The 23,910-nt window shown below is 47.1% G+C and overlaps 1 protein-coding gene across 3 annotated transcripts in view; it reads left to right on the top strand.

The window, feature by feature from the left end:
- SHISA6 (shisa family member 6) overlaps nt 1-23,910 on the top strand; it is a 262,399-nt gene that overhangs the window by 11,595 nt on the left and 226,894 nt on the right. For all 3 annotated transcript variants that reach the window (XM_081580730.1, XM_081580729.1, XM_081580728.1), the window contains exon 2: nt 12,136-12,296. In XM_081580730.1, coding sequence (XP_081436856.1) covers nt 12,136-12,296 — 161 coding nt within the window. The remainder of the gene's footprint in view (nt 1-12,135; nt 12,297-23,910) is intronic.

Below are 23,910 nucleotides of genomic sequence, written 5' to 3'. Positions count from 1 at the left end.
CCTGAGAAATCTGCCTGAACAGTCCCAGGAATGCTGTCCCGTCGGCTCGGAAGGCTCTTCAGGTTGTGGGAACTCACTCAGCTCTTCTGTTCTCAGATCAACAGCCAGTTTCTTACCCACCTCTGTGCCAGCATGCCCCGCCCCCTCCCCCGGGCATCTGTGAAGAGAACCCGGCTTTCAGCGGAGAATCTGCTGCTTCTCCCTCTGTCTTTTAAGTCACATCATTAAAATGTTGCTTCTTGTTCCTTTCGGTGTCTTTGACCACCGCGGCCTCTGTCTCCATCTGTCCTTCTTTTGATTTCTCCTCTATTGAGAGTTCTTTTATTCCTTTCCTCGCTTCCTCTAGTTCTCCTTCTTAAACTTGTCCTGTCCTGCTGTAACTTCATTAGACTGCATCGATTCAGACTCTGCTAATTCAAAATTTATCCAAATGGGACCTCGGCGAAGTTGCTTTTCTTTTCTTTGTCTGATAAAAAGCTGATGAACAGATTAATAGCTTAGACGAGACCGCAGGGATGGTATGGGGTGCATCCACCAGGCAGAAAGACAGACTGTTCAAGCGGGCCCTTCTGCAGACAAGCGGCATGCTAATTACAAATCATTCTTATCTGTTCAATAAAGTAGCTCTCCGAAGATCAATTTTTTTTTTAGCCTAGTTGGTAATCCTGCAATGGCCCAGGAAGCAGTAAAAATGCATTTCCTTTCAAGTGTGTTATAATTTCCACGTCTGTGTTATTGAGTGGGATTACTAGCCTGCCCCCATTTCTGCTGAATTGGTGATGCTTGCCCATCGGGCTGCTTCAGATTCCCTTTTGAATTCCCTCGGGGCTCCCACTAATTTCCCTTCTTTTTGTTTTCTGTTCTTTTGTATTTCCCTGAAGTTTTAGAATCCGTAAACTCTCTCACTCTCAGCTTTGATGAATTACGCCACCACATGGGGCTCCCCTCACTCCCTTGGGCCACAGGATGACCAGCTGGGCATGAGAGCTTAGGGACCTAGAAGCAGACAGGACGGCTGGCCCTGACTCTGGGTTTAAGAGGACAGAGATCTCTGTCTTGCCTCCATCTATTCCTTCCCTATTGTCTGTTCCTGCATCGCCATCCTGACACCACTCTTTGGATTGACCAGATGGCATTGCACCCATTGTAGGACAAGACAGGATGTCCTTTGTTATTGTTCAGCAGCTAAGTCTTGTCCAACTCATTCTGACTCCATGGACTGCAGCACGCCAGGCTTCCTTGTCCTTCACTCTCTCCCGGAGTTTACTCAAACTCAAGTCCATTTGGCACACCACTCCAGTGTTCTTGCCTCGAGAACCCCATGGACAGTATGAGAAAGGATGTCCTTAGAGGCACCCTTACAGGAAAGGACCTTGGCCTCTTTCCCTTGGCCTGCTTTGGTGGCTCTTGAGGGACCCCTAGCTAAGCCCCCTTCCTCTCACTCCTGGAGGTCGGCATCCGTCTTTCTCTGCCTTAGAGCGTTTCCTGAAGACAGGAAGCAGGCTCATCGCAACTTCTGTCCCTTTCTGTACCCATGACCATGGGTGAGCCCCTCAGCCTTGCTCTGACCTGTTTCCCTGCTTTGGGGTGGGGACTCTCCAGTTGTGGAGGCATGTTCTTCTCCGGCCCCTTCTGTTCTCAGCACACCTGGGAGGCTCAGGTCCACAGAGATAACTCATGTCCTTACACACACGGCAGCCCTGGGCTGTAGGAGAAAATGCATTTTCCTCGCACACTCCACTCATATAAGAATGCTCTCTGCACGCGGCCTGCTGCGAATGCTTGTCTTTAACATCTTAAACTCATGGACCCTCTTGGTTCCCAGGGGCAGATGACATGTTTTAGTGCCTCTCCCTCTGGGCACCAGATGTGTCTAGAGCTGGGGCTCCCTCTCCCCCTGGAGGGGGTACGTTCTCTTCCTCAGACGCAATTCTCGTTCAGTTAGTTCTTGTGGGAAGCCAGTATTACTTCCCTCTGAGGCCTGCCCACTGGAGCATGGGCTTCCCTGGTGGCTCAGCTGATAAAGAATCCACTTGCAATGCAGGAGACCCTGGTTCGATTCCTAGGTTGGGATGATCCCCTGGAAAAGGGATAGGCTACCCACTCCAGTATTCTTGGGCTTTCCTGGAGGCTCAATCAGTAAAGAATCTGTCTGCAATGCAGGAGACCTGAGTTCGATCCCTGGGTCGAGAAGATCCCCTGGAGGAGGGCCTGGCAACCCACTCCAGTATTCTTCTCTGAAGAATCCCCAAGGACAGAGGAGCCTGGGGGGCTACAGTCCATGGGGTCACAAAGAGTCGGATACGACTGAGTGACTAAGCACAGTGGAGCAACCTCCACCCTTGGGTACCCCACCCTTTCAATAGTTGCGTTGATGTGAAGGTACTTGAACTTGGAAATGACAATAATGTTTATAATTTTTTTTTTAAAGAAGGAAGGAAAGAAGAAAGAGAAAAGAAAACAAAGAAAAGAAAAAGGGATGTAGGAAGAAGAAAGAAAAAGAATAACTTAATCTTTTGCAGAAAATGTTGCCCTGGTCCATCTAACTCATTTGCCCTTTTAATGCCTGGACAGAATCTTTGTTTTGCTTTTTGCGCCCTAGTGGAAGCCTGACTTGTGATGGTCCCGCAGAGAGGAACGGGCATTCAGCACTTGGCTTGCAGAATCCAAGTTCAGAGTTTGGCAAAGCTGGTGTGTGACCAGATGCATTTCTGACCTCAGACCTGAGTGGAAAATATGGGCTGTAGGTGGTCCCTTCCAGGATGACCCGTAGCCACAGGCCTGCCATGTGGCTCCCTCTCCATGGCAGGCGTTTTGCCATCTGGCTTGCCTGAGTCAGCTGCCTGGCTCTCCTCTTCCACCTGTATACATGTGCTTTCCTCGTGGTTCTATTGGCTGAGCCTCTGTAGACCCTGGGAGGTTGTATTTGGATTTATTTATTAGTCAAATATTTAGGTAGTGCTTACAAGGTACCAGGTTCTGTTCTAAGTGCTCTACAAATACAAACTTGTTTAATCCTTGTAATAACCCTAAGAAGTGGACGTTATTTTGAGGCCTTAGTATTTTGCCCTTAGTTTTTCAATAAGGACACAGAACCACAGGGCACTTAAGCAGCGACCTCATGATCACCAATATCCTGAAAGTGAAGTGAGAAGTGTTAGTCACTGAATCGTGTCCGACTGTTTGAGACCCCATGGACTAGAGCCTGCCAGGCTCCTCTGTCCTTAGAATTCTCCAGGCAAGAATACTAGAGTGGGTAGCCATTCCCTTCTCCAGGGGATCTTCCTGACCCAGGGATCGAACCAGGTTCTCCTGCATTGCAGGCAGATTCTTTACCGTCTGAACCAGCAGGGAAGACCCACTAGTATCCTGAGTTGTCAGAATTCTGACCCAGATACTCTGGCTCCAGACTCCCATGTTTAGCTAGTAGGTTATACCACCTTCCTCTTGCCTCTCCTATAGATTTATGCCTGTGCTTATAGCAAATCGAGAAGATGACTCCAACAGTATCAACAATAAGAGCAGCAGCAGGTTCATTTATTAGCTCATCTATCACCTGGCTGCCCAAGTGGTCCTGCTAACAGATCTTGGTAGCATTTCCGTTTTCCCATTTCCAAAGGGAAGCTGCCCTTCACCCATTCAGGTCTCTGATACATACTCAGACAATCCAAATGTTTCTGAAAAAGTCTGCACTTGGTGTAGACGCTACCGAATTTCCTAGGCCTGGGTAGATTTTCACGTGATTCGTGAGAGAAGGGGTGGTGTGTAAGGAGGAGATACTGTTAGGGATGAATCGTGGTTCCCGGGGATGTGTGTCAACTCTATGCCAAGCCTGTGGCTGGCTGTAGGGGGACAGGTGCCCATGGGGTTGCAGTGACTGCCCTGCTGGCCTGGAAAGCAAAGCAGGCCAGCTGAGCTTTCCCTTGCTAAGTTCACCCATGCTTATTGGCTGTGATGAATTTGGACTGGGCCGGGGACAACTCGGACCTGGGGAATGGCTGGGCGCAGATGCACAAACATTGTTATCACAACAAAAGAGATTCTCGCCATCTATTCGGAGCCTCTGTGTATGCGGAGAGCGGTCTTGTGCGCGGACAAAGCTGGCAGCTGTGTTTTTCGAGTGGACTGTGAGAGAACCAGGAAAAGGGAGAACTGAATCAAGCCATTCTCCTTGGTCCGTGTTTATTAAAAATATATTCACTTCAATTGTCTGGAATGTGTATTTCAGAGAATAAAAGCACCCTGGCTGCCCAGTAGATAAGGATGAAGCTGAGGGGAGAGAGGATGCTGGCTATTTCCTGAGCAGCAGGGTTGAGTAAAAGCTCAGTCATCCAAGACTCAAATAACCAGGGTATTTCATTTAACTGGAGTAGAGGAGAGGAGTAGAACATCTACCCTCTATTTTTAGGAGAAATAGCGCAGAAGTAGCAATCAGAATCTTCCGTGGTTCGTTCCGCAGTTTTTATAGGAATTCCATTTCCCAGCTTGTCTCCCTCCTACTGAGTTTTCTCTGTGACGAGAACTAAAGATTAGGTTGGTGGCCCTCTCATGGAAGAACCTTGCATTTTTTATAAGTAATTATATTCAGTATACTCTACTTAATTAGGCAGGAATGCTTTTAGAAAATTCTTCAAAAACAAGAGTGTTCTCATTAGTCGTTAGGAATAAAAAAACATTAACCAGAATAGCTTATTCATGGAATAGTTCATCTGTTTGGCCTTTTATCATCCCTATCCAAAAGCATAATTTTTTTTCCTGCTCCTCCAGAAAAGAGAAAGGTCCTGATTAAGAGCCTCAACTGTCCAGCTTGCCTTGCTCTTGGTACTGAAAAACGTACTGAACACCAGCTAGATTGATTTCCTCCCTTCCGTGGTATTTATGTGGCCCTGAGAGCCAGAGACGTGGCAGAGGCAGAAGGCTGGTTTCCATTTGTTCTGCTTCAGTGAGCAGAATATACATGGGATCTTCATGGAAAGTATATTAATTGAGATCAAAAAGACTTCTGAGATAAACTAAGTGTTCCTAGCTTCCCCACTTCATTTAAGGGGAACCTAAGTTTTCCTTTCTGCTCGATAAGTGATCAGGACAAAACAGTTCCAGGTATTTTATGTGGCACTCTTTTGCCACATTTGTTTTCAAACTTGGAAACTCCACAAAGTCCTGGGACTTCTGGATGGAGGGCAAGAACTCCGCAGAGTATGGCTCATCCAGACCAGCGGGCTAATGAAGTATATTGGTGTTCTGCTGAAGGGTTTCATTTGATGGAAGATTGCCTGCTAGCACAATGTAAAAACTTTCATCGCTGTTGGTTTTGATGGTGATGACTCACTAAGATGAATAGAAATGGGCAGTTGGGTGAATAGAAATGGGCAGTTGGGTGACCACTGAGTTCTGTCTGGGTAGATTTTTCTACTAAAGATTGAACACACTGTACAATCTCATATTCAGAGACCATCGTAGGAACATAGTAGGTGAAGAAGTAAGTATGATTAAGTGATGGAGGATTGGAAGGAAAGATGGATGGATGGATAGATGAAAGGATGGATGGATGAACTGATGGAAGGATAGGTAGGTTGATGTTTGGGTAGATGGATGGGACGGATGGATGAATGAATAGACAGACAAATGGGTGAATGGATAATTCAGTGGTATAAAGTCAGAGCCAGTAGTTGAACCCACTTACATTTGAAATCTGGATTTACCGCTTATTAGCTGTGTGACCTCAGGCAAGATATCTAACATCTCTTAGTCTTAATTTTCTCATTAGTAAACTGTGGTTACCAATAGCACCTACTCCATAGGGTCCTTTTGAAGATTATATAAGATCACACATCAAAGAGTTTAGCACTATATCTGGCACATAGTAATTGCTCACTAAATTAAAGCCTTTAATTTCCCAAGCTGGCAAGACTATGAAGCAGAGTTATAACCAAAGTTTTGTTTATTTTTCTAACGTTGAGGGAATCGTTTGCCATTTTGAGACAGATTTCATGTCTTGAATGCAAGTAGCACACATCAGAATGTTGACTGGGCTTGGTCTCTACAGGGGTTGTTATAACTCAATACTTAGGAAAATGCAAACGCACTTTCATTCCTTGGGACCACTGACAACATTAACCAAGGTGTTAAGCGAATGAATAATTGGTCTTGACCTGAACCACTTATTGACTAATTGTTTCTCCATGCCCAAATATTAGCTGGCATTTGCTAAATTAGCAGACTCAGCTGGAGAGATTGGGAGAACTCATTCAAGCTGACAATTCCTAGGAAAGTGAGATGTATAAAAAAGGCAGTTGCAGTGAGCAAGAAGGACATCAGGACTCCAGCAAAGAAGCCCTGGGTTGAAATTTCAGTTCCATCAACGTTTTGGTCCTAGAATTAGCCTGAGCCTCAGTTTCATGTTTAAAATTGGGGTAACCATAGCTGCGAAGGTTCCAGGTTTGGTACAGGCACCATGCCGGACAAGGCAGGTGAGGCCCTGAGAACCTGTTCAATGTTCTCCACATGTAAAATGCAACTCAGTTCAGCAGATGGTTAACACACAAACAATGAGTCCTGAAGAACACGAACATTTCCTGGCTTGAGAGATCGGAATGACTGTTTTCCCTGCTCAGATTTGCTGCCCAATTAATTAACTCTCCCCTGCTTGCCACACATCTACCAACGCCAAGGAATCCATGTGCGGCGAACCAAAACAATTAGGTAGATAATTCAGGCAAAAAGCATCGCTTTGTTTCCTGTATCCAGATACTGCAGTGAAGTGGCTCTGGGGGAGGGGGAGGTTGGGGAGTTGGGATGAGCAGGACAAAGAACCAGATTCTTCAAGTTCTTAAATTAGAACCTCTGTAGTGGGCATGGGGGGTGGGGCTGCCCTTGGCTGGGAACTGGCTTCAGTCCTCACTGGCCGGCCTCTCTCCTCTCTCTCCCCCAGATTCTCTTTCCCCGGGAAGGTCTCTCTCTGATCCCTTCTCCCCATCTCTTGCCCTCGGGATCTCTTTCTGTTTCTGAGTTTCTTTTTGACTCTGTGTCTCATTTTCTCTCTGGCTCTGCCTGCCTGCCTGTTTCTGACCCTTTGATTCTGTCCCCCCGCCCCGCTTCCCGTCTCATTGTCTCTGTTTACTTCATCATCTCTGAATCTTGCCCTCTGCCTCTCGCTGGCTCTGAGGCTCCGACTCTCTTCCCACCTATGTGACTCCCTTTCTGTCCATCCCTCCCCCACCCCACTTCCATTCCCTCTCTGTCTCTACCTCTGTCCCTCTGTGGCTCCCTTGCTCTCTCTCTCTCACTGTCTGACCTTCTCTCTCCCCTTCTTCTGGGTCTCTGCCCCTTGCTCCGATCCCTGAAAGCTGTTCTATTGCAAAATCCCCTTCATTCTTCCTCACTGACCAATTTTCTTTCCTATGGTGAGAAAGTAGCTCAGGCCTTAACCCATTTCCTCCGGCGTATCCAAATTAATTAGGTGAGGCTGGGATCGCACATTTCAGAATTAGAGTAATATTTATTGAGCACCCTGGAGAGAAGGGGATGGAAAGTGGAGAGGAACAGGAGTGAGGAGGGAGGTCACTGAGCTGAGGAGCTGAGGGAAGGGGGTGTGAGATGATAGAGGGGGACCCAGCACCATCCAGGAACAAGGACCCCATTTCTGGCTGCCCGAGGGCGCTGGGCAAGGGGGAACCCAAGGGGGGACGGTGCTCAGGAGGCAGAGAAGCCCGCTGTGGGCGTGGCCTCGTTGGGCCGCACAGGGCAGGGTCCCAGCAGCCTAGCTAGCCTGTCTGTTCAGCACGTGTCCTTCTTCGACTGGGGAGCCCAGCTCAGTCCTACCAACAGGGCACCTGGAGAGGGTATCATGCAAGTCATTACCTTCAGGAGGAGACAGCTCGGCTGTAACCCAGTTAAAACTCCTTCTCCAGCAGCAAGCAGGGATGCTCTGGGGCGCCTGATGTTCTCCAGAGAGGCATCTTCCCCCTCACTTCTCAGCCCTCAGCATCAGCATGGCTTCTCAGGATTGAGTACCGAGAGCCACCCCCACCCACCCCCAACCAATCCCAAGAGTCCTGATCCCAGGTTGAACATCTCTTCTCTGCCGGGTGCTCCTCGGCCAATAAGCCTGGGGTGAATCTGCTGTGGGTTTGCCATTTACACTGTCCATATGGACCAAAGGGATGCTGGGTTGAAAGCCCTACAAAGGCTGGGACACAGATACTCTTCACTCCTTTCTCTCTTTGAGTAATGGCCGAGCAATGTGCCAAGACCCAGAGATACACTGACAGGTCAGACACACAAGATCCCCTGAATTTCAAGATGTTCGTCTTGGTGTTGCCAGCCCTACTTGTCCCAGAGCCCAGTCCAGTGTCCCATCTTGGTAGATATTGCTGGAACTAGATTGCATTGAGTGTTAATCAAAGACCTACTTCACATAGTGCTATGTACACGTGGCTCAGAGTTTCTCAACCTTGCCAGCACTTTGGGTGGGATAATTCTTTGTGGAAGGGGTGCTGGCCTGTGCAGTGTAGGACATCTTTGGCTTCCATCCTTGGCCTCCACCCACCAGTTGCCAATTGCACTTCCCTCCCCACTTGTGTGACAACCAAAAAATGTCACCAGACATTGCCAAATGTCCCCTAAGGGGCAAAATCACTGTCATTCACATAGATTTAGTCTTGACTTTCCAAAAACATGGACTTAACCACTTGACTTTGTTTTTCCTTCATAGATAAGAACTTGAGAGGCAAGATAAAGACAGAAAAAAAATATAAACTTTTTTTTTGTAATAGTCACTTTTTTGTAATAGTCACTTTATTGAGATGTAATTCACCTACTAAAAAATTCATCCTTAAATTTAAAAGTGTCCAGTTCAGTGATTTTTGTGCATTTTCAGAGTTGTCCAACTATCACCACTGTCTGGTTTTAGAATATTTTCATCATCCCCCCAAAGAAAACCCTTGCCTATTAATAGTCATTCTCCATTAACCCCTCCATTAGCCCCTAGTAGGGCTTCCCTGGTGGCCAAGTGGTAAAGAATCCACCTGCCAGTGCAGGAGACGCCGGTTTGATCCCTGGTCGGGAAGATTCCTTGGAGAAGGAAATGACAACTCACTCCAGTATTCTTGCCTGGGAAGTCACATGGACAGAGGAGCCTGGCGGGCTACTGTCCATGGGGTCACAAAGAGTCGGACACGACTGAGCAGTTAAACAGCAACAACAATCTCTGGTAACCACCAGTCTACTTTCTACCTCTATCGATCTGCCAAGTCTGGGTATTTTATATATATAGAATCATAACCTGTGGTCTTTTGTGACTGGCTTCTTTCATGTAGCATGTTGTTTTCAAGGTCATTCATGTTGTAGCATATACCAAAGCATCCTGCTTTTTTAAGGCTGAATAAGAATACTTTGTGTGAATACACAATATTTTATTAATCCATTCATCAGTTGATGGGCATTTGGGTTATTTCCACCTTTTGGCTATTGTTAATAATGCTGCTGTGAACTTTCATATACAAAGTTTGTGTAGGCATATGTTTTCATTTCTGTTGGGCATATACCTAGGAGTATTCTAATTGCTGGGCCATATGGCAACTCTATGTTTAATATTTGGGGGAACTGCCAAACTGTTTACCAAAGGGCCTGCACCATTTTGCATTCCCACTGGTAATGTATGAAAGCTCCAATTTCTCCACATCCGTGCCAACATTTGGAATTGTCTTTTGGTCATAGCTATCCTGGTGGGTGTGGACATGTACCACGTTGTGTTTTTGATTTGTAGTTTCCTGTTGACTAGTGATATTGAGCTACTTTTCATGTGTACCTTCTTTGGAGCAATGTCTAATTATATCTCATTCATTTTTAAATTGTGTTGTTTTTTATTGCTGAATTATTGTTGTTTTATATTGCTGAATTCTGAATGCAAATCTCTTAGCAGAAATATGATTTGCAAGTATTTTCTCCCATTCTCTGGGTTGTCTTTCATTTTCTTCATGCTATTTTCTGATGTAGAAATGTTTTTAGTTTTGATGAAGTCGAGTTTGCAAATTTTTTCTTTTGTTTCTTGTGCTTGGGTGTCATATCTAAGAAACCCTTGCCAAATCCGAGGTTATAGAGACTTACTTCTCAATTTTCTTCTGAGAGCATATAGTTTTAGCTCTAATATTTAGGTTTATGATCCATTTTGAATTAATTGCTACATATGGTGTGAGGTGAGGGTGCAGTTTTATTCTCTTCGTGTGTATATCCATTTGTTGAAGAAACTTCTTTTCCAGTGATCATTGCGTCCTTGTTGAAAATCAGTTGAACATAGATGTAGGTTTATATCTGGACTCTTCAATTTGATTCCACTGGTCTGTACTTCTGTTGTAACTTTTAACTTGCTACTTCCTTACCATGGAAAAATGATAGGAAAGTGTCTTTCATAAATAGGGTGGAGGAGTCTAGGTAATTTGTGTGGATGTGTGGTTAAAAAATATATATATAAAATATTGATCACATTTTGGAATTAAAAGGGATCTTCGAGGTCTTGTTAGTGTAAACTGTTTGTTTTGCTGCTGGGGAATAAAAAGATTAAATTTCAATTTCAGAGGCTAACAAATCTGTCTGAAGATTCGCAGCTCATCAGTGGCAGAGCTGGTATTAGAACCCAAATCTCTCGATTTTGTAGGGCAATGTTTTTTTCTTATTCCCAGGCCCCGACTCTGCCTGAAGTTCCTTTACCAAACTAGTGAGGTTCTGTCTTCTCTTGCCTCACTTCTTGGTCCACAGAAGTGAATGAGGTGGTGACATGTGTGTGCTTTTCCTCCTAGAGCCTGAGGGAAAAAAAAAGCAAGCCAGCATGGGGAAAGCATTTGGAAAATCTGAAATTGCTGTATAAATGCCACTAAATGATAAGATTGCCAGCTTGCTGCTCCTCTCCTAGGAAGGTTCAGCATGTCAGAGGCAGAATAATGAAAGGAAACAATTCACTCTCAGACTCCTTTTTAAACTGCTGTGGTTGTCACTTTTGAAGGTAGGGGGCAGAGTGCGGGGAGCTAGAAGGAAGCCTCGGGGTGGGCTGGGTGTGGCCTGATCTCAGGCGGACTGCCTGGGAGAGGGCTGGAAGCACAGTGCTTCACCCACGCCTGAGGGTCAGCCCAGATACATGGAAGAGTCCTTGCCTCGCTCATGCAAAGAACTGGGCACCTGACCCTGAAATGACCATGTCTGATGGTGGTCGCTTGGGTCTCCTCAGAACATCCTGTGTGTCCCTGTTTTCTGCCAACAGAAGTATCACCTGTGATATTAACCTGCAGAGGGAGTCTTGTTCCAAACCAGGTGTGGGAGTGATTTCCCCTAAATGCTGAGCCCCTAGATGGCAGGAACTGTGTTCTCTTTACCCCGATCTCTGCCATGACTGAGGCATGCTGAGTCCTTAATTAACGCACATTTGGTGTTGAGTGAATGAAACCTGCTCTTGTGGTACCTGGGGCCCTTGCAGAGGGCGTGGACCTCTCCAGCTACAGCAAGATCTCTGTACGTGTCTCTTTCCTCTCGTGTATTTTTCTCTATGTTTGTGATTGCTCCCTCCTCGAAGCTCCAGCTGCATTCACTGCCTGCACCGTCCGTGTTTTCTGATATTTATCATTTTATCTGTACGTCCTGTCTTTGCAGCTAAAGCACCCCTTTCTCTGACCACAGGAGCTATGTTTTGTACTTATTTTGGTCACCCGTATAGATACACCCTCCTCGGTGTGTGTCTTTCGATGGGGAGGTTGATCCCCCTGATATTAATTACTTGCCACTGAAATGGAGGCCAACAGTGACCACCTTTCACAGCAGTGGCATTCCTCACGGCACCTCCTGTAGTATCTACCTGGCATAGGGGCTTATTTGGGGAGCCAGCATTTTGAAAGGGCTCAGAGTTCACTGGTATGAAATGAATCAAAGAAAGAAACCACAATCACAGCCTTTTAATACCTGTCCCGCCAGGCATGGCAGCCTCTCCCCTGTATCCCCATTCGGCCCAGCACCAGATAATGCTGTGGCTGTAACTGAATACTGGGTCTCCATCCATCAAAGGACCGGTGAAACTTGCCCACCCAGCTTCCTTTGTGGTTGTGCTCACCGGTTTGGTGAATCTCACTTTGTGATCTCTTTCTCTTTCAGGGCTCTGGCTGACATCCTAAGACAACAGGGACCAATCCCCATAGCACACTGTGAAAGAGAAACTATCTCGGCTATCGATAGCTCTCCCAAAGAGAACACGCCGGTCCGATCGTCCTCCAAAAACCACTACACTCCCGTGCGCACGGCCAAGCAGACTCCAGGTAAGTGAGCGCTGATCACATTGCATCTCTGCTGAGGCTGGTGAGAGGGTTCTGTGGTATTTCTGCTTCAGCTAGGCAGGTCGTGGAGCCCTGACCGGTGGGCTTGTGGAAGAGTCTGGGGACTGTCCCCTCTGGGGAGAGAGTGGCATGGGAGACGGCTGCCAGTGAGTGTCTGGGCTGGAGGAGAGCTGATTGATTAGTGCCTCTGTGATCTCTTGAGTATCTGCGTAATTCTCTTCCCTGAAAGGAAATTGCGGCAGCCTTGGTGGTGAGGTATAGTCACTGTCTTGCCCATGTGGTGGGAAGGCAGATATTTGACAAGAAGTGGCTGCAATCAGAGACTCCTCAACTGTTGGAATCTCAAAAAGCATTTCCTGTGGGTAGGGATTATGTCTGTGTTGTAGGATAACCCTTTCCTGTGCTCTGTGGATTCTCTGGATATACGCGTTGCTGTGTAATAGCAATATGCTGGTGTTCTACTTGGTCATCACTGTAACCCATATGGAACAATAAATAAAACAAGGGAATAACAGTAAATAATATAACCTCACATTTATGGGGATCTTGCTGTGTGCCAAGTGTTATGCTGATCATTTTACATGTATTGTCTTACTTATTTTTCACAGCAGCCTCTGAAGTGCTTATAATTATCCTCTTTTTATATATGGAACAGGAAGGCTCAATAATTTTCCCAAGGACATATGGTTAGTATGAAAGCAAGCCTGGATTCAAACTGAGGCATATAGGTAACAACAGTCAGGTCTAGAAAACCCCAGTATCCTAATCCAGTTTCAGACATTGCTTTCTCAGAGTTTCTGAGAGGACTGTCCCCTTAAAAGAGCAGCTGGGAAGGTCATCTCTCATTGTGAGCATTACCAGGCAGCCTACTACTAACCCCAATCTCAATTACCAGACAGCCTACTACTAACCCCAATCTCAGACATGGTTTCTGTGTTGATACTTGGATCTGAAATCGTCACATCTGTCACCCTATAGCTCTTCAGAGGCTATAGGGTCTGAACTAAACCTGCAATAAAGATATGCAGTCACTGGGTGGCAATAGGTGTGTTGCGAATTCAAACTGTAGCAGACATGCTGCTGAGACCAAATTTATTAAATCAGAAATCACACACTTGCCTTTGAGGTAATAGAGTTAAGTCTTTTGAGGCTCTGACAAAAATCAAGCACATTCACCTCCCCCAAATATACACATATGAATATATATTTGATCCAACAGGTTGTGTAGGGTTTACGAGGTTCTTCCAAAGTTAAAAATCTCTGATTTAAAACTAAAGATGAGAAATCCACCCTTGCAAAAATTCTAAGATGCATTTTTAGCCTGAATATCATAAATGTTTAAAATGTAAGTAATAGAAGGAACTGGCAAAAACCTCGAGACCAGTGATTATCTCCCTTGCTGCATATTAGAATCACCTGGGGAAGCTCTTAAAAATGCTGATGATGCTGGTGTCTGGGTTCCACCAATTACCCAGAGTTTCTGGGGATGCTGCTGGCAGCAGTATTTTAAAAAATCACTCGAAAGTAATTCTAACACACAGACAGAATAAAGAACCACTTGTCCAGATGGATTCCTTTATTTTATGAATGAAGACACTGAAAGGCTGTGCCAGTCATTCTCAAATTTGGCTGCACGTTGGAATCACCTTGGGAGCTTTAAAATTAAGAGTACCTGGGCCTCATCTCCAGAGATTATAATTTAATTGATGTGGGGGTGTGGCCTGAGCAGGAGGTGGGGGGCATGTTTCTTTCTAATAAGTTGTCATTGTTCAGTTGCTCAATGGTGTCCAACTCTCTGCAACCCCGTGGACTGCAGCACTCCAGGCTTCCCTGTCCTTTACTATCTCTCGGAGTTTGCTCAAACTCATGTCTGTTGAATCAATGATGCCATCCAACCATCTCATTCTCTGTCCTTGCACTTCTCCTCCTATCTTCAATCTTTCCCAGCGTCAGGGTCTTTTCCAGTGAGTTGGTTCTTTGTATCAGCTGGCTAAAGTATTGGAGCTTCAGCTTCAGCATCAGTCCTTCCAAAGAATGTTTAGGGTTGATTTCCTTTAGGATTGACTGGTTTGGTCTCTTTGCAGTCCAAGGGACTCTCAAGTGTCTTCTCCAGCATCACAGGTGATTTTAATATGGAGCAAAGTTTGGGAATCACTTAGCTGTGGAAATTGCAGAAAGGTGCCATTCTAACTTGTTGATTGTCTAATTTAAACTTGGTATTGTGACCATCTGCAAGGGGGCATTTCTGTTTCTCCAAAGACTCATGGTTTGAAGTCAGGCTCTTCCAGAATCTTGTCTATGATTTTGGAACTTCAGGTCACTCTGGCACCCAAAGAATTCCTGGAAGTTTGTCTTCATCCCTCTCTGTTCCGCCTTTCTCTGTCTCATTCACAAACCAGATAGCTGACAATCATTGAGTCTAGACTAAGTGGACAGTCTTGATTTGCCCTTAAATGCCTTTCACTGGTCATGAAGATCTGTCATTTCTTCTGGTTTCTGTATATATCCTTTCCTCTGTTGATCTGAGAAGAGAAGCTTATAGTTAAATGATTCACTCCTTTGTTTTGAGAAATCCCTCCCTGTATTTCTCAGTTTGGAACTCTTCACTTGGCTTTTAGAGATGGGAATTGTTCCCTGGCCCAGAATGCATTCTCAGTGGTGATACTTAGATTTAAAAGCAATTTCATAACCATCTGCGATGTCTACAACTTCTAATGGATGCAACTGCTTTTCCGAATAGCTGATCCTTTGCCACAGAAGACTGCGTTTTGAGTAGAAGTTTAAATAGAACTTTGTGTAAATGTTCAAAGTGGAGACTTGTTGTGGTTTCACCACTGGTCAAATCAACAGATCACTGATCATAGGAGTATTGTGGCAAGAGTCTTGTTGGGGGATCTTGAGAAAGACATCCAGAAATCTCAGGAGGCATCATAGCCTATGAGTCTGGACCAGCTGCATCAGCATCACTTGAGAGTTTTTGAGAAATGCAGAATCTTAGGCTCCCATTTCACCTGCTTGAGGAGAATTTGCATTTTCATGAGCTCACATAGCAAGTAACATTTAAGAAGTCCTGACACAACATGGGCTATGACGTAAATGCCCCTCAGTTTTTTTTTTTCTTTTCTTCCCCTTTCACATGCTTCGTATGTGACTTTGGCAAGTTTCTTTGCCTTTCTAAGTTCCTTCATCTGCCTTGAGGCTAATAGTACACCTGTGTAGAGTTGTTTAATGAGTTAAACTAAGGAGATCACTTAAAATAGATCCTGAACATAGCAAACCTCGATATCAGCCATGGTGGGGCTATGGAAGTATATTCACAACTCATGGCAAATAAATCAAATTAATGAGAGAAATATAGGCATTGGTGTCCTTAGACCAGGAAGGATCCATGGGGTTGTATCTAGGATGAAAGCCCCTGGCCCCAAGCCTTCTGTGCTTGCCCCTGCCTACAGCACATCCTCTGAGGATGGAGGGGCTTTGGAGGGCTTTATGGGGTTCTTGCATGTCGAAAGTACAGGCTTGTTTGTTTCAGGGTGTGGAATGAGGGTCCTGCGTTAATAATAGTAAAAGCAATGATACCACAAATCTGTAGTACCCACTCTTTCTGGCTAGTCTGTTACTTTACTTACAATGCAAAGGGGATCCTGCAACATTTCATAGCTATAACATCTCTTATTTCCACATTGGCAGAAAATTCCTCTTTCCTTCCGTAAGAGCCCTTTATCCTAACTCTTCTAGAAATCCCTCTCCAGTTTTCAAGGGAGCTTTAATCCTGGACAGTTACTTTGGACACAGAAAGTCAGTGAAGCCCATTTCTATCTCCCACCTCTCAAATCTGGCTGCCTCTAGACTCGCACTACTCAAAGTGTGTCCATGGATGAGTAGTGACTGCATCCCATGAGAGCTTGTTAGAAGTGCAGACTCTTGGGCCCTTCCCCTGACCTAGTGATTCAGAACCTGCATTTTAACAAGATCTTTAGGTGATTTGTACACCCATTAAAGTTGGAGAAGATCTCATTAGCACCACGAGCCTCAGCCCTGATGACATACTGGAATGATGTAAGCAATTCTGATAACACTAATGCCTGGCCCTTACCTCCCAGATTCTGATTGTATTGGTCCGAGGTAGAACCTGGACGTTAGTATTTTTCAAAATCTTCCCATACGATTCCATTGTTCAGCAAACCAAGAACCAGAGCTAAAGGGAGATTGTCAAGTAAGAAAAATGTCCTCAAGGACTGCAGAGTTTGAATTCACATCGAGACTCACAAAGATGGAGCTTGGCTGGTCCTTCTTAGTGAGCTGCAGGGGTAAGTCTTCTCCATGGCAGGTGGGCTGAAGGAGTGGAGATTTGGGCTCATCTGAGAGAGGGAGGAGGCAGTCTATAGCTATGAATGGAGACCCCTAGGAAGAAGAAGGTGTGAGTAAAAATACAGCAGGCCCCCCATCCACGGATTCAACCAAGCTCAGATCCTGTACTGTGTTTACCATCCAAGGTTGGCTGAATCCTTGGATGTGGAACCTGCAGGTACAGAGGGTTGACTATGGGACTTGAGTATCCATGGAATTTGGCTTCCCTTGCAGTTCCTGGAACTATCCCTTGGATACCAGGGGCTGACTGCATCAGAACTGATTGGCAGAGTGAGCAGAGCTGGGCATCACGATATGTACTGTATCTGGAATTGCAGGTTCCCTGAACCCAGGATCTCAGAGGCTTGCAGTGGGCTTGCGTGACCTTCAGGAATGTGGAGGAGTGGGGACCTTGTGTGTTCACCTGGTCTGATTCACTCCTAAAGAACCTGTCTTGGGACAACTGGAGGAGAGTAGGGGTACCCATCCCTCGGATATCATGTGTTGGGGTTCCAAAGTCTTGATAACCAACTTACCATCATCAAGAGTGGCGTCTGCTGGAGGGAATAAATATTTATGCTGCAGCTCCACACCACTGGGGGTTGTGTACATGAGCCATCAGTCCTCTGCCTCCTGTCAAAGCCGCCTGCATTAATGGCAGACCAAGGGAGCCAAGGGACATGCCTCCAAGCTTCATGGAGACCAAGAATGGGGCTGGACAGTTGACAGAGGGGCTCTTAGTTACAGCACTGCATGACCCCGCACCTCAGTGCTTCCTTGAGCTCAGACCCTATTACCTTCTGCCTTTCTCTCTGGGATCCAGACACCTGACCCTCCTCAAGTCGGCATGTTCTTGCCTTGGGGTATTTCCCCTTCTCTTTGGTGGCCAGAAACTGTCCAGCATTGGATATTTGTGCTGTGAAAGCTGATGCTCACAAGAGGTTGACAACCTTTCCTAACCTCCTCATCTGCTTCTGTCCCCTGCTTCATTTTCTTCTGGGCACCTATACCATCTAACACCATAGATTGATAAGATCACTAGTTTATTGTCTCTGTCCCTATCAGAATGTAAGCTCCATGTAGGCAAACGTTTGTCTTATTCGCTGTGGCATCTTAGATCCAAGAACATTCCCCGGAAGCTCATTGTAACAGCTCAGTAAGTATTTGCAGGGAATGTCAAGATGGTCCTTCACTTGGAAAGATGGAGGAGCCAGACTACAGGTGTTAGTGACCTGCCTGAATGCTGCAGCGCTCTCATCAAGGTGGTGTGACCCTCTGCTGCCCTGTCTGCAAAATCAGCATAGAGTTGGCCACACTGACAGCCCAGTGGGCTGGTTATACGGTGGGGAGCTGAGCTAGGAGGTGCCAGTTTCAGGTACCCAGGCTTCACCCCACAGCCTTTCTCCTCCCATCCTGGGGCTGACCCAGGACTCCAGGTTCATCTGTAAAATGGGTTAATAGTAGTGCTTCCCTCCTAGCGCTGCTGAGGGGAGTAAAGGAGTGTCAATAGGATCTGAGCAGCATCTGACAGGGAGAAACACTGTTTTAAGCCTGACTTCTTCCTCTGGTGGTCACCAGGCCACGTGTGGCTGTTTGTGGAGCACTTGAAATGTGTTTCAGAGCCTCACAAGATTTCAAAGAGTCGGGGTGAAAAAAAGAAAGAATGTTAAAATAGCTCCATAATTTTTTATATTGATTACATTTGAAATGATAATATTTTGGATATATCAGGTTAAATAGAATCTATTATTAAAATTAATTTCATCTATTTCTTTTCATTTTTTAACATGATGACTAAGAAATGTGGACTTACGTATGTGGGTCATATCTATGATTTGCATCTTATTGACACTGGACAGGGCTGGTTTAAACGTTAGTGGTGTGGGGGCCATGCCTGATGGTCCAGTGGTTAAGACTCCGTGCTTCCAATGGAGGGGACATGGGTTGGATCCCTGGTCAGGGAAGTAAGATTCCACTTGCTGCATGGCCAAAGATTAAATAAATAAAGTTTTAGAAATGTTAGTGGTGTGGAGCGTCTCCTTGGGTTGAAGTTTCCGTCTTGAACAAAAAATCTTCTCCGTTTGGGGAGCTTACAGTGTAACGGAGGAGATGTAAACAGGTGAATAATTTCAGAGAGTGCAAAATGCTCCGGGCACAGGCAGGCAGGTGATGTGTTAGAGGAAGGCTGGGGAATGGGAGGCCTGTGTTTAAAAAATTTATTTTTCTTGAAATATACTTGATTTACAATGTTATGTTAATTTCTGCGGTATAGCAAAGTGACTCAGTTATACCTATGTATACATTCTTTTTCATATTCTTTTACGTTATGGTTTATCACAGGATATTGAGTACAGTCCCCTGTGATATATAGTAGGACCTTGTTGTTTGTCCATCCTACATACAATAATTTGCATCTGCTCATCCCAAACTCCCAATCCATCCCTCCCCACCCCCTTTCCCTTGGCACTTGTGATAATGTGGTCCTAGGAGGTGGCATCTGATAGGGAGAAGCCAGCCATGGGGACATACAGGAGAAGAACATTCTAGGCAGAGGGAGCAGCAAGTCCAAAGGCCTTGAGGCTGGAGCACACCTGGCTGTTCACGGAACAGAAAGGAGACACAGGTGTCGAGTGTGGTCAATGAAGGAGTGGCAGGTGCCTGATGAGAATGGAGGGGTAGATGTGGGCCAGTCATGCGTGGTCTTGGAGGCCCTGGTAAGGAGTGTGTATCTTATTTAACTATGCTGATCTGACGTCTGGTATAGTAAGATAGCCTTGGTTGCCGAGTAGTGGATGTGGACTCTGTTGAGAACCAGCATAACCTGTTTCTGTTGTAGTTTAGTTGCTAAGTCGTGTTTGACTCTTTGCGACCCCATGGACACAGCTCCTTAGATGGCTCAGCCATCCTGACACATAGCATTTCTAATAGAAAGAAATGCTATCTGATAGAAAGATGGGCTAGCATGAGAGCTTTCTCTGGCTACTTCTCCCGCATGAAGACCCCTCCCCGTAAAGAAGGCAGGATAATGCAGTGACAGAACTGGACAAGCCAAGACCCAGATCCTGCCTGAACTTGGACCAGCTGATTGACCTTGGTCCAGGGCTGTTCAGCAGGGCTTGGCAGACTTTTTCTGAAAAGGGCCAGATTGTAAATGTTTTAGACTCTGTGGCCATAAGGTCTCCATCATAGCCATTCAGCTGTACCACAGAGATATGTAAAAGAGTGAGCACCGCTGTGTTCCCGTGAAACGCTATTTATTACAGTAATAGATGGTGGGCAGGGCTGGGCCCGTGGCCGTTGTTTGTCAACCCCTGTTCTTAATTTCTCTCTGAAAGCCCCAGGCACCTTCCAGGCGACCTCTGCTTCCATCTGACATGTGAGTAGGGCGGGACACATCCCTCACCAGGATACTGAGAGCGAGTCAGAGGCCAGCGCAGAGCTGTGAGCCCAGGAGTGCCCTGTAAACGTCTGGCCCCACTTCCCCTTCTCCCTTTCCTGCAACTCTAGCCAGGGTGTTGCTGGATCCTGGCTTTACAGCAGGTAGAATGGGGCCTAATGGAAGCTAAGGAATTACCATGTCCCAGTAGAGTCCAGGGTCCCCAAGCTGGTTCAGTGGTAAAGAACCTGCCTGCCAATGCAGGAGACACAGGAGAGGTGGGTTCGATTTCTGGGTCGGGAAGATGCCCTGAAGTAGTAAATGGCAACTCCCTCCAGTGAGTTGGATAGAGGAGCCTGGAGAGCTACAGTCCATGGGGTCACCAAGAATCGGACATGACTGAGCGTCTGAGCATAGGAGGAGAAAACGCGGAGACCAGGGTCCCCAGCCTGATCTTCTCGGTGGTTTTATTCACCACTCGGGTGATGGTGTAGAAAGTGTGCTGACTAAAGTCACGCATCACCAGGAGGGTGGCCAGTATGCCCATGACGGCAGACTCAGGGTTCCAAATGTCTCCGTGGGTGTGGACACCCCCAGGTCATGTCTACTGCCGGCAGCGCCTCCTTCCATTGTGTCTCAGATCCCGTTTACTTCTGGTCCTCAGATGCCCTGCTCCCAGGATCCACGTCCCCGCCCCGATCTCTCTCAGCTCGGTTCCTTTAGGTGTCAATGTGCACCCCCCACCTTAAGGCAGGAGGGGAACCCTCTCTCCATTTCACCACTGCTCCCCACCCCCTCACCGCCTGTTTCTCTCCTCGACAGCCGAGCAGAACAGTCATCTACACCTGCTGCCTCTGCTCCCGGCTTGCTGACTTCCATCCTCATCCCTGCGCCTTGGTGACTGTGGGGGTCCCAGGAGCAGGCTCTGCTGGGCTCTGTGGCTGGAATGGGCCTCCCACCCCCTCCTTCCACCAAAACCAAGGCTCTGGCCACTTGGACCTGCTCAGCTTTTGGGCGGCAAATCCTCCCTGGCTTCACAGGCTCCACGATGCTCTGCTCTTCACTCTGTCTGGAACGTTCTTTATGTCCACTCTCTCTCAGCCTCCCTGTTCCTCCCGATCTTGGCTCCTCTCTCCCTGTCCTGATTCCTGGATGGCGCTTGGCACTGCGGAGTCAGGGGCATGGGTGTAGGGAGTCAGTCCCAGCTTGGACCTCAGTCCTATGACATCTCCCTAGGACATGACTGCTGTCAGCCCAACTCAGGGCTGGGCACTCAAGAGCTGTGAACAGCACACTGACAGTCTCATGTTTGGGGTCAGAACCTGTGTGTCCCACGTGGTGGGGAGCAGGTCATACAAGAGAGTCACGAGGGTGTAGTTGACCCTGTGTTTGGTGTGAACAAACAGAGCAGATCGGTCGGTAACCTGTAAACAGCAGTTTTCCGATTGCATTGAAAGAACTTTGGGTCCGGATCTAGGGAGGTGACTGGCCTGTCTTCTTAATGTGTCCTGCTCTTAGATACCCATGGCTTATGCTCCCCAGGGAGGGACATAGCTGCCAGGAAGCCTGAAAACCCTGGTCCTTAAAGGATATTCACCATGGATGGTGCTTTTAAAATAATTTTTAAAATCTTTTTATTTTGTATTGAAGTATAGCCAGTTAACAATGTTGTGATAATTTCAGGTGAACAGCGAAGGGACTCAGCCATACATGTACATGTATCCATTCTGCCCCCAGCTCCCCTCCCATCCAGGCTGCCACATAATGTTGAGCAGAGTTCCCTGTACTCTATAGTAGGTCCTTGTTGGTTATCCATTTTAAATATAGCAGAGTGTACATGCTCATACCAAACTCCCTAACTATCCCTTCCCCTCATCACACCACCCCCCCAACCAACCATAACTTCATTCTCTAAGTGTGAGTCTCTTTCTGTCTTGCAAGTTCATTTGTGTCATTCCTTTTTAGATTTCTCCTCTTCTTTCTGATTTACTTCACTTAGTATGACAGTCTCTAGGTCCATCCATGTTGCTGCAAATGACATTACTTCATTCTTTTTGATGGCTGAGTAATATTTCATTATATATATATATATATATATATATATATACATATACATATATATATATATATACCACATCTTTCAGATTTTTAAAGAACTTCCTTCTTTTTAAAGAACTTTCCATGTGTTGACTTATTTCAATCTTGTAGTTACCCAGTGAGGAAGCCTGTGATCAGGCCCACTTTGTAGACAGGGAGACTGAGACTCAGGGGCTTCAGAACCGTGTCCAGAGTCATACAACCAGGAGGCACTGGTCTGGGCTCTGAAGGAGGGGTAGTCTGACCCCACAGGCCACACCCTGAGGCCAAACTGACCAGAGGTGCAGACAGGGCCCCGGGAGCCCCTACAGCTCCGTGGAGCCTGTCCCCTGCCCCTGGGTCCACGCCGGGCCCTGGGTGCCCAGTGCATGTACTGGCGGCTACAAGGAGGACCCTAGAGGAGGCTAATGGTCTCAAGACGTGAACCTCTCAGCTCCAGGACAGACCTCCCTGCCACAAGGGGAGCACTAACCCCAGGATGCTTTCGGAAGGGGATTGGGAGGAGCTACTGGGCATTTTTAGCTGGGAGTTGGGGGGGGTAAGGGGGGGGTGCTGGCCTCAGAACCTCTAAGGTTCTCCCTTTCTGAGAACGTAGAGGGCGTAGCTGGCATTTGAGAGCTGACCCTGCTCAGAGCCTGCTCCTGCGGGTCCTCCCATCCCCCAGCAGGTAGGGGCTCAGGGTTGGGGGCAGTGGGACAGCTAGTACCCCAGGGCCCAGCTGGCATTGGCACATGAGTCAGGAGGCCTGATTCCAAGTTCACTCACTTAGTGGCTGCATGCGTGCCTGCTCATTCACTTCAGTCGTATCTGACTCTTTGTGACTCTATGGACTGTAGCCAACCAGGCTCCTCTGTCCATGGGATTCTCTGGGCAAGAATACTGGAGTGGGTTATCATGCCCTCCTCCAAGGTATCTTTCTGACCCAGGGATTGATCCTATGTCTCCTGTGTTGCAGACAGATTCTTTACCCACTGAGCCACTTTGGAAGCCCCGCTTAGTGGCTATACTGACTCATCCTCCTCTTGGGATTCTGTGTTCCCTCCCATCTTCCACACCCTGGGGTCAGAGGCCAGATCGGGCCAGATCACCATTCTATTCTCAAGGCTGGACAGGTCATGAGCGGAAAAGTTCTTTCCTGCTTCAAAATTTAAAGCCATTTAGAAAGTGAGTCCTGAGCTGTGTTCCAGTCCTGGGTGGCGTGTGGGTGATGGCTTTGCCCAGCACAGGGTTGCCTTGAGAAGGGAGGGGGTGCTCCGAAGCAGAGCCCCCCCAAAAGCCCAAGGAGCTACCCTCACCCTGGTCAAGCCAGCTGTGCCTGACGCATCCTTCCGGTGCCAGGGCATGGTCCTGCTGCTGTCTGGGAACTGCACAGGCTTGGGCTGCCTGGCCAGGGAGGCAGCCCATGTGGGAGGCAGATGAGGCCTGACCTCACCATATGGCCGGGGAGCAAGCAGGGCCGCTGAGCTGGGCCTCTCATTACTCACTGTGCCCAGAAAGCAGGAGGATTTAAAATACGTCCGGCTGTTACCAGAGCGAGGTGCAGGGGAGAGGGAAGGTGCTATGGACAGGGTTAGAATTAACAATGACCGCGGTGAGTTGGCAAAACCAAGGACCGACGGAGCACAGTGCAGAGAGGACACGGGCAAGAAGGTGCGAGGCAGGCAGGGCAAACTGCCACAGGCCTGGAGGGAGGGGGTGCATGGCCGGACACTAAGGTTGCGAAGGGTGAGAGCTCCCAGGGCAAGGGGAGCCCAGCCTCTCTCCAGGCAGGTG

Source organism: Giraffa tippelskirchi, chromosome 3 (assembly GCF_054371585.1).
Source record: "Giraffa tippelskirchi isolate mGirTip1 chromosome 3, T2T-mGirTip1v1.2.pri, whole genome shotgun sequence".
Classification (NCBI taxonomy): domain Eukaryota; kingdom Metazoa; phylum Chordata; class Mammalia; order Artiodactyla; family Giraffidae; genus Giraffa; species Giraffa tippelskirchi.
This window is presented reverse-complemented; position numbering and strand designations above follow the sequence as displayed.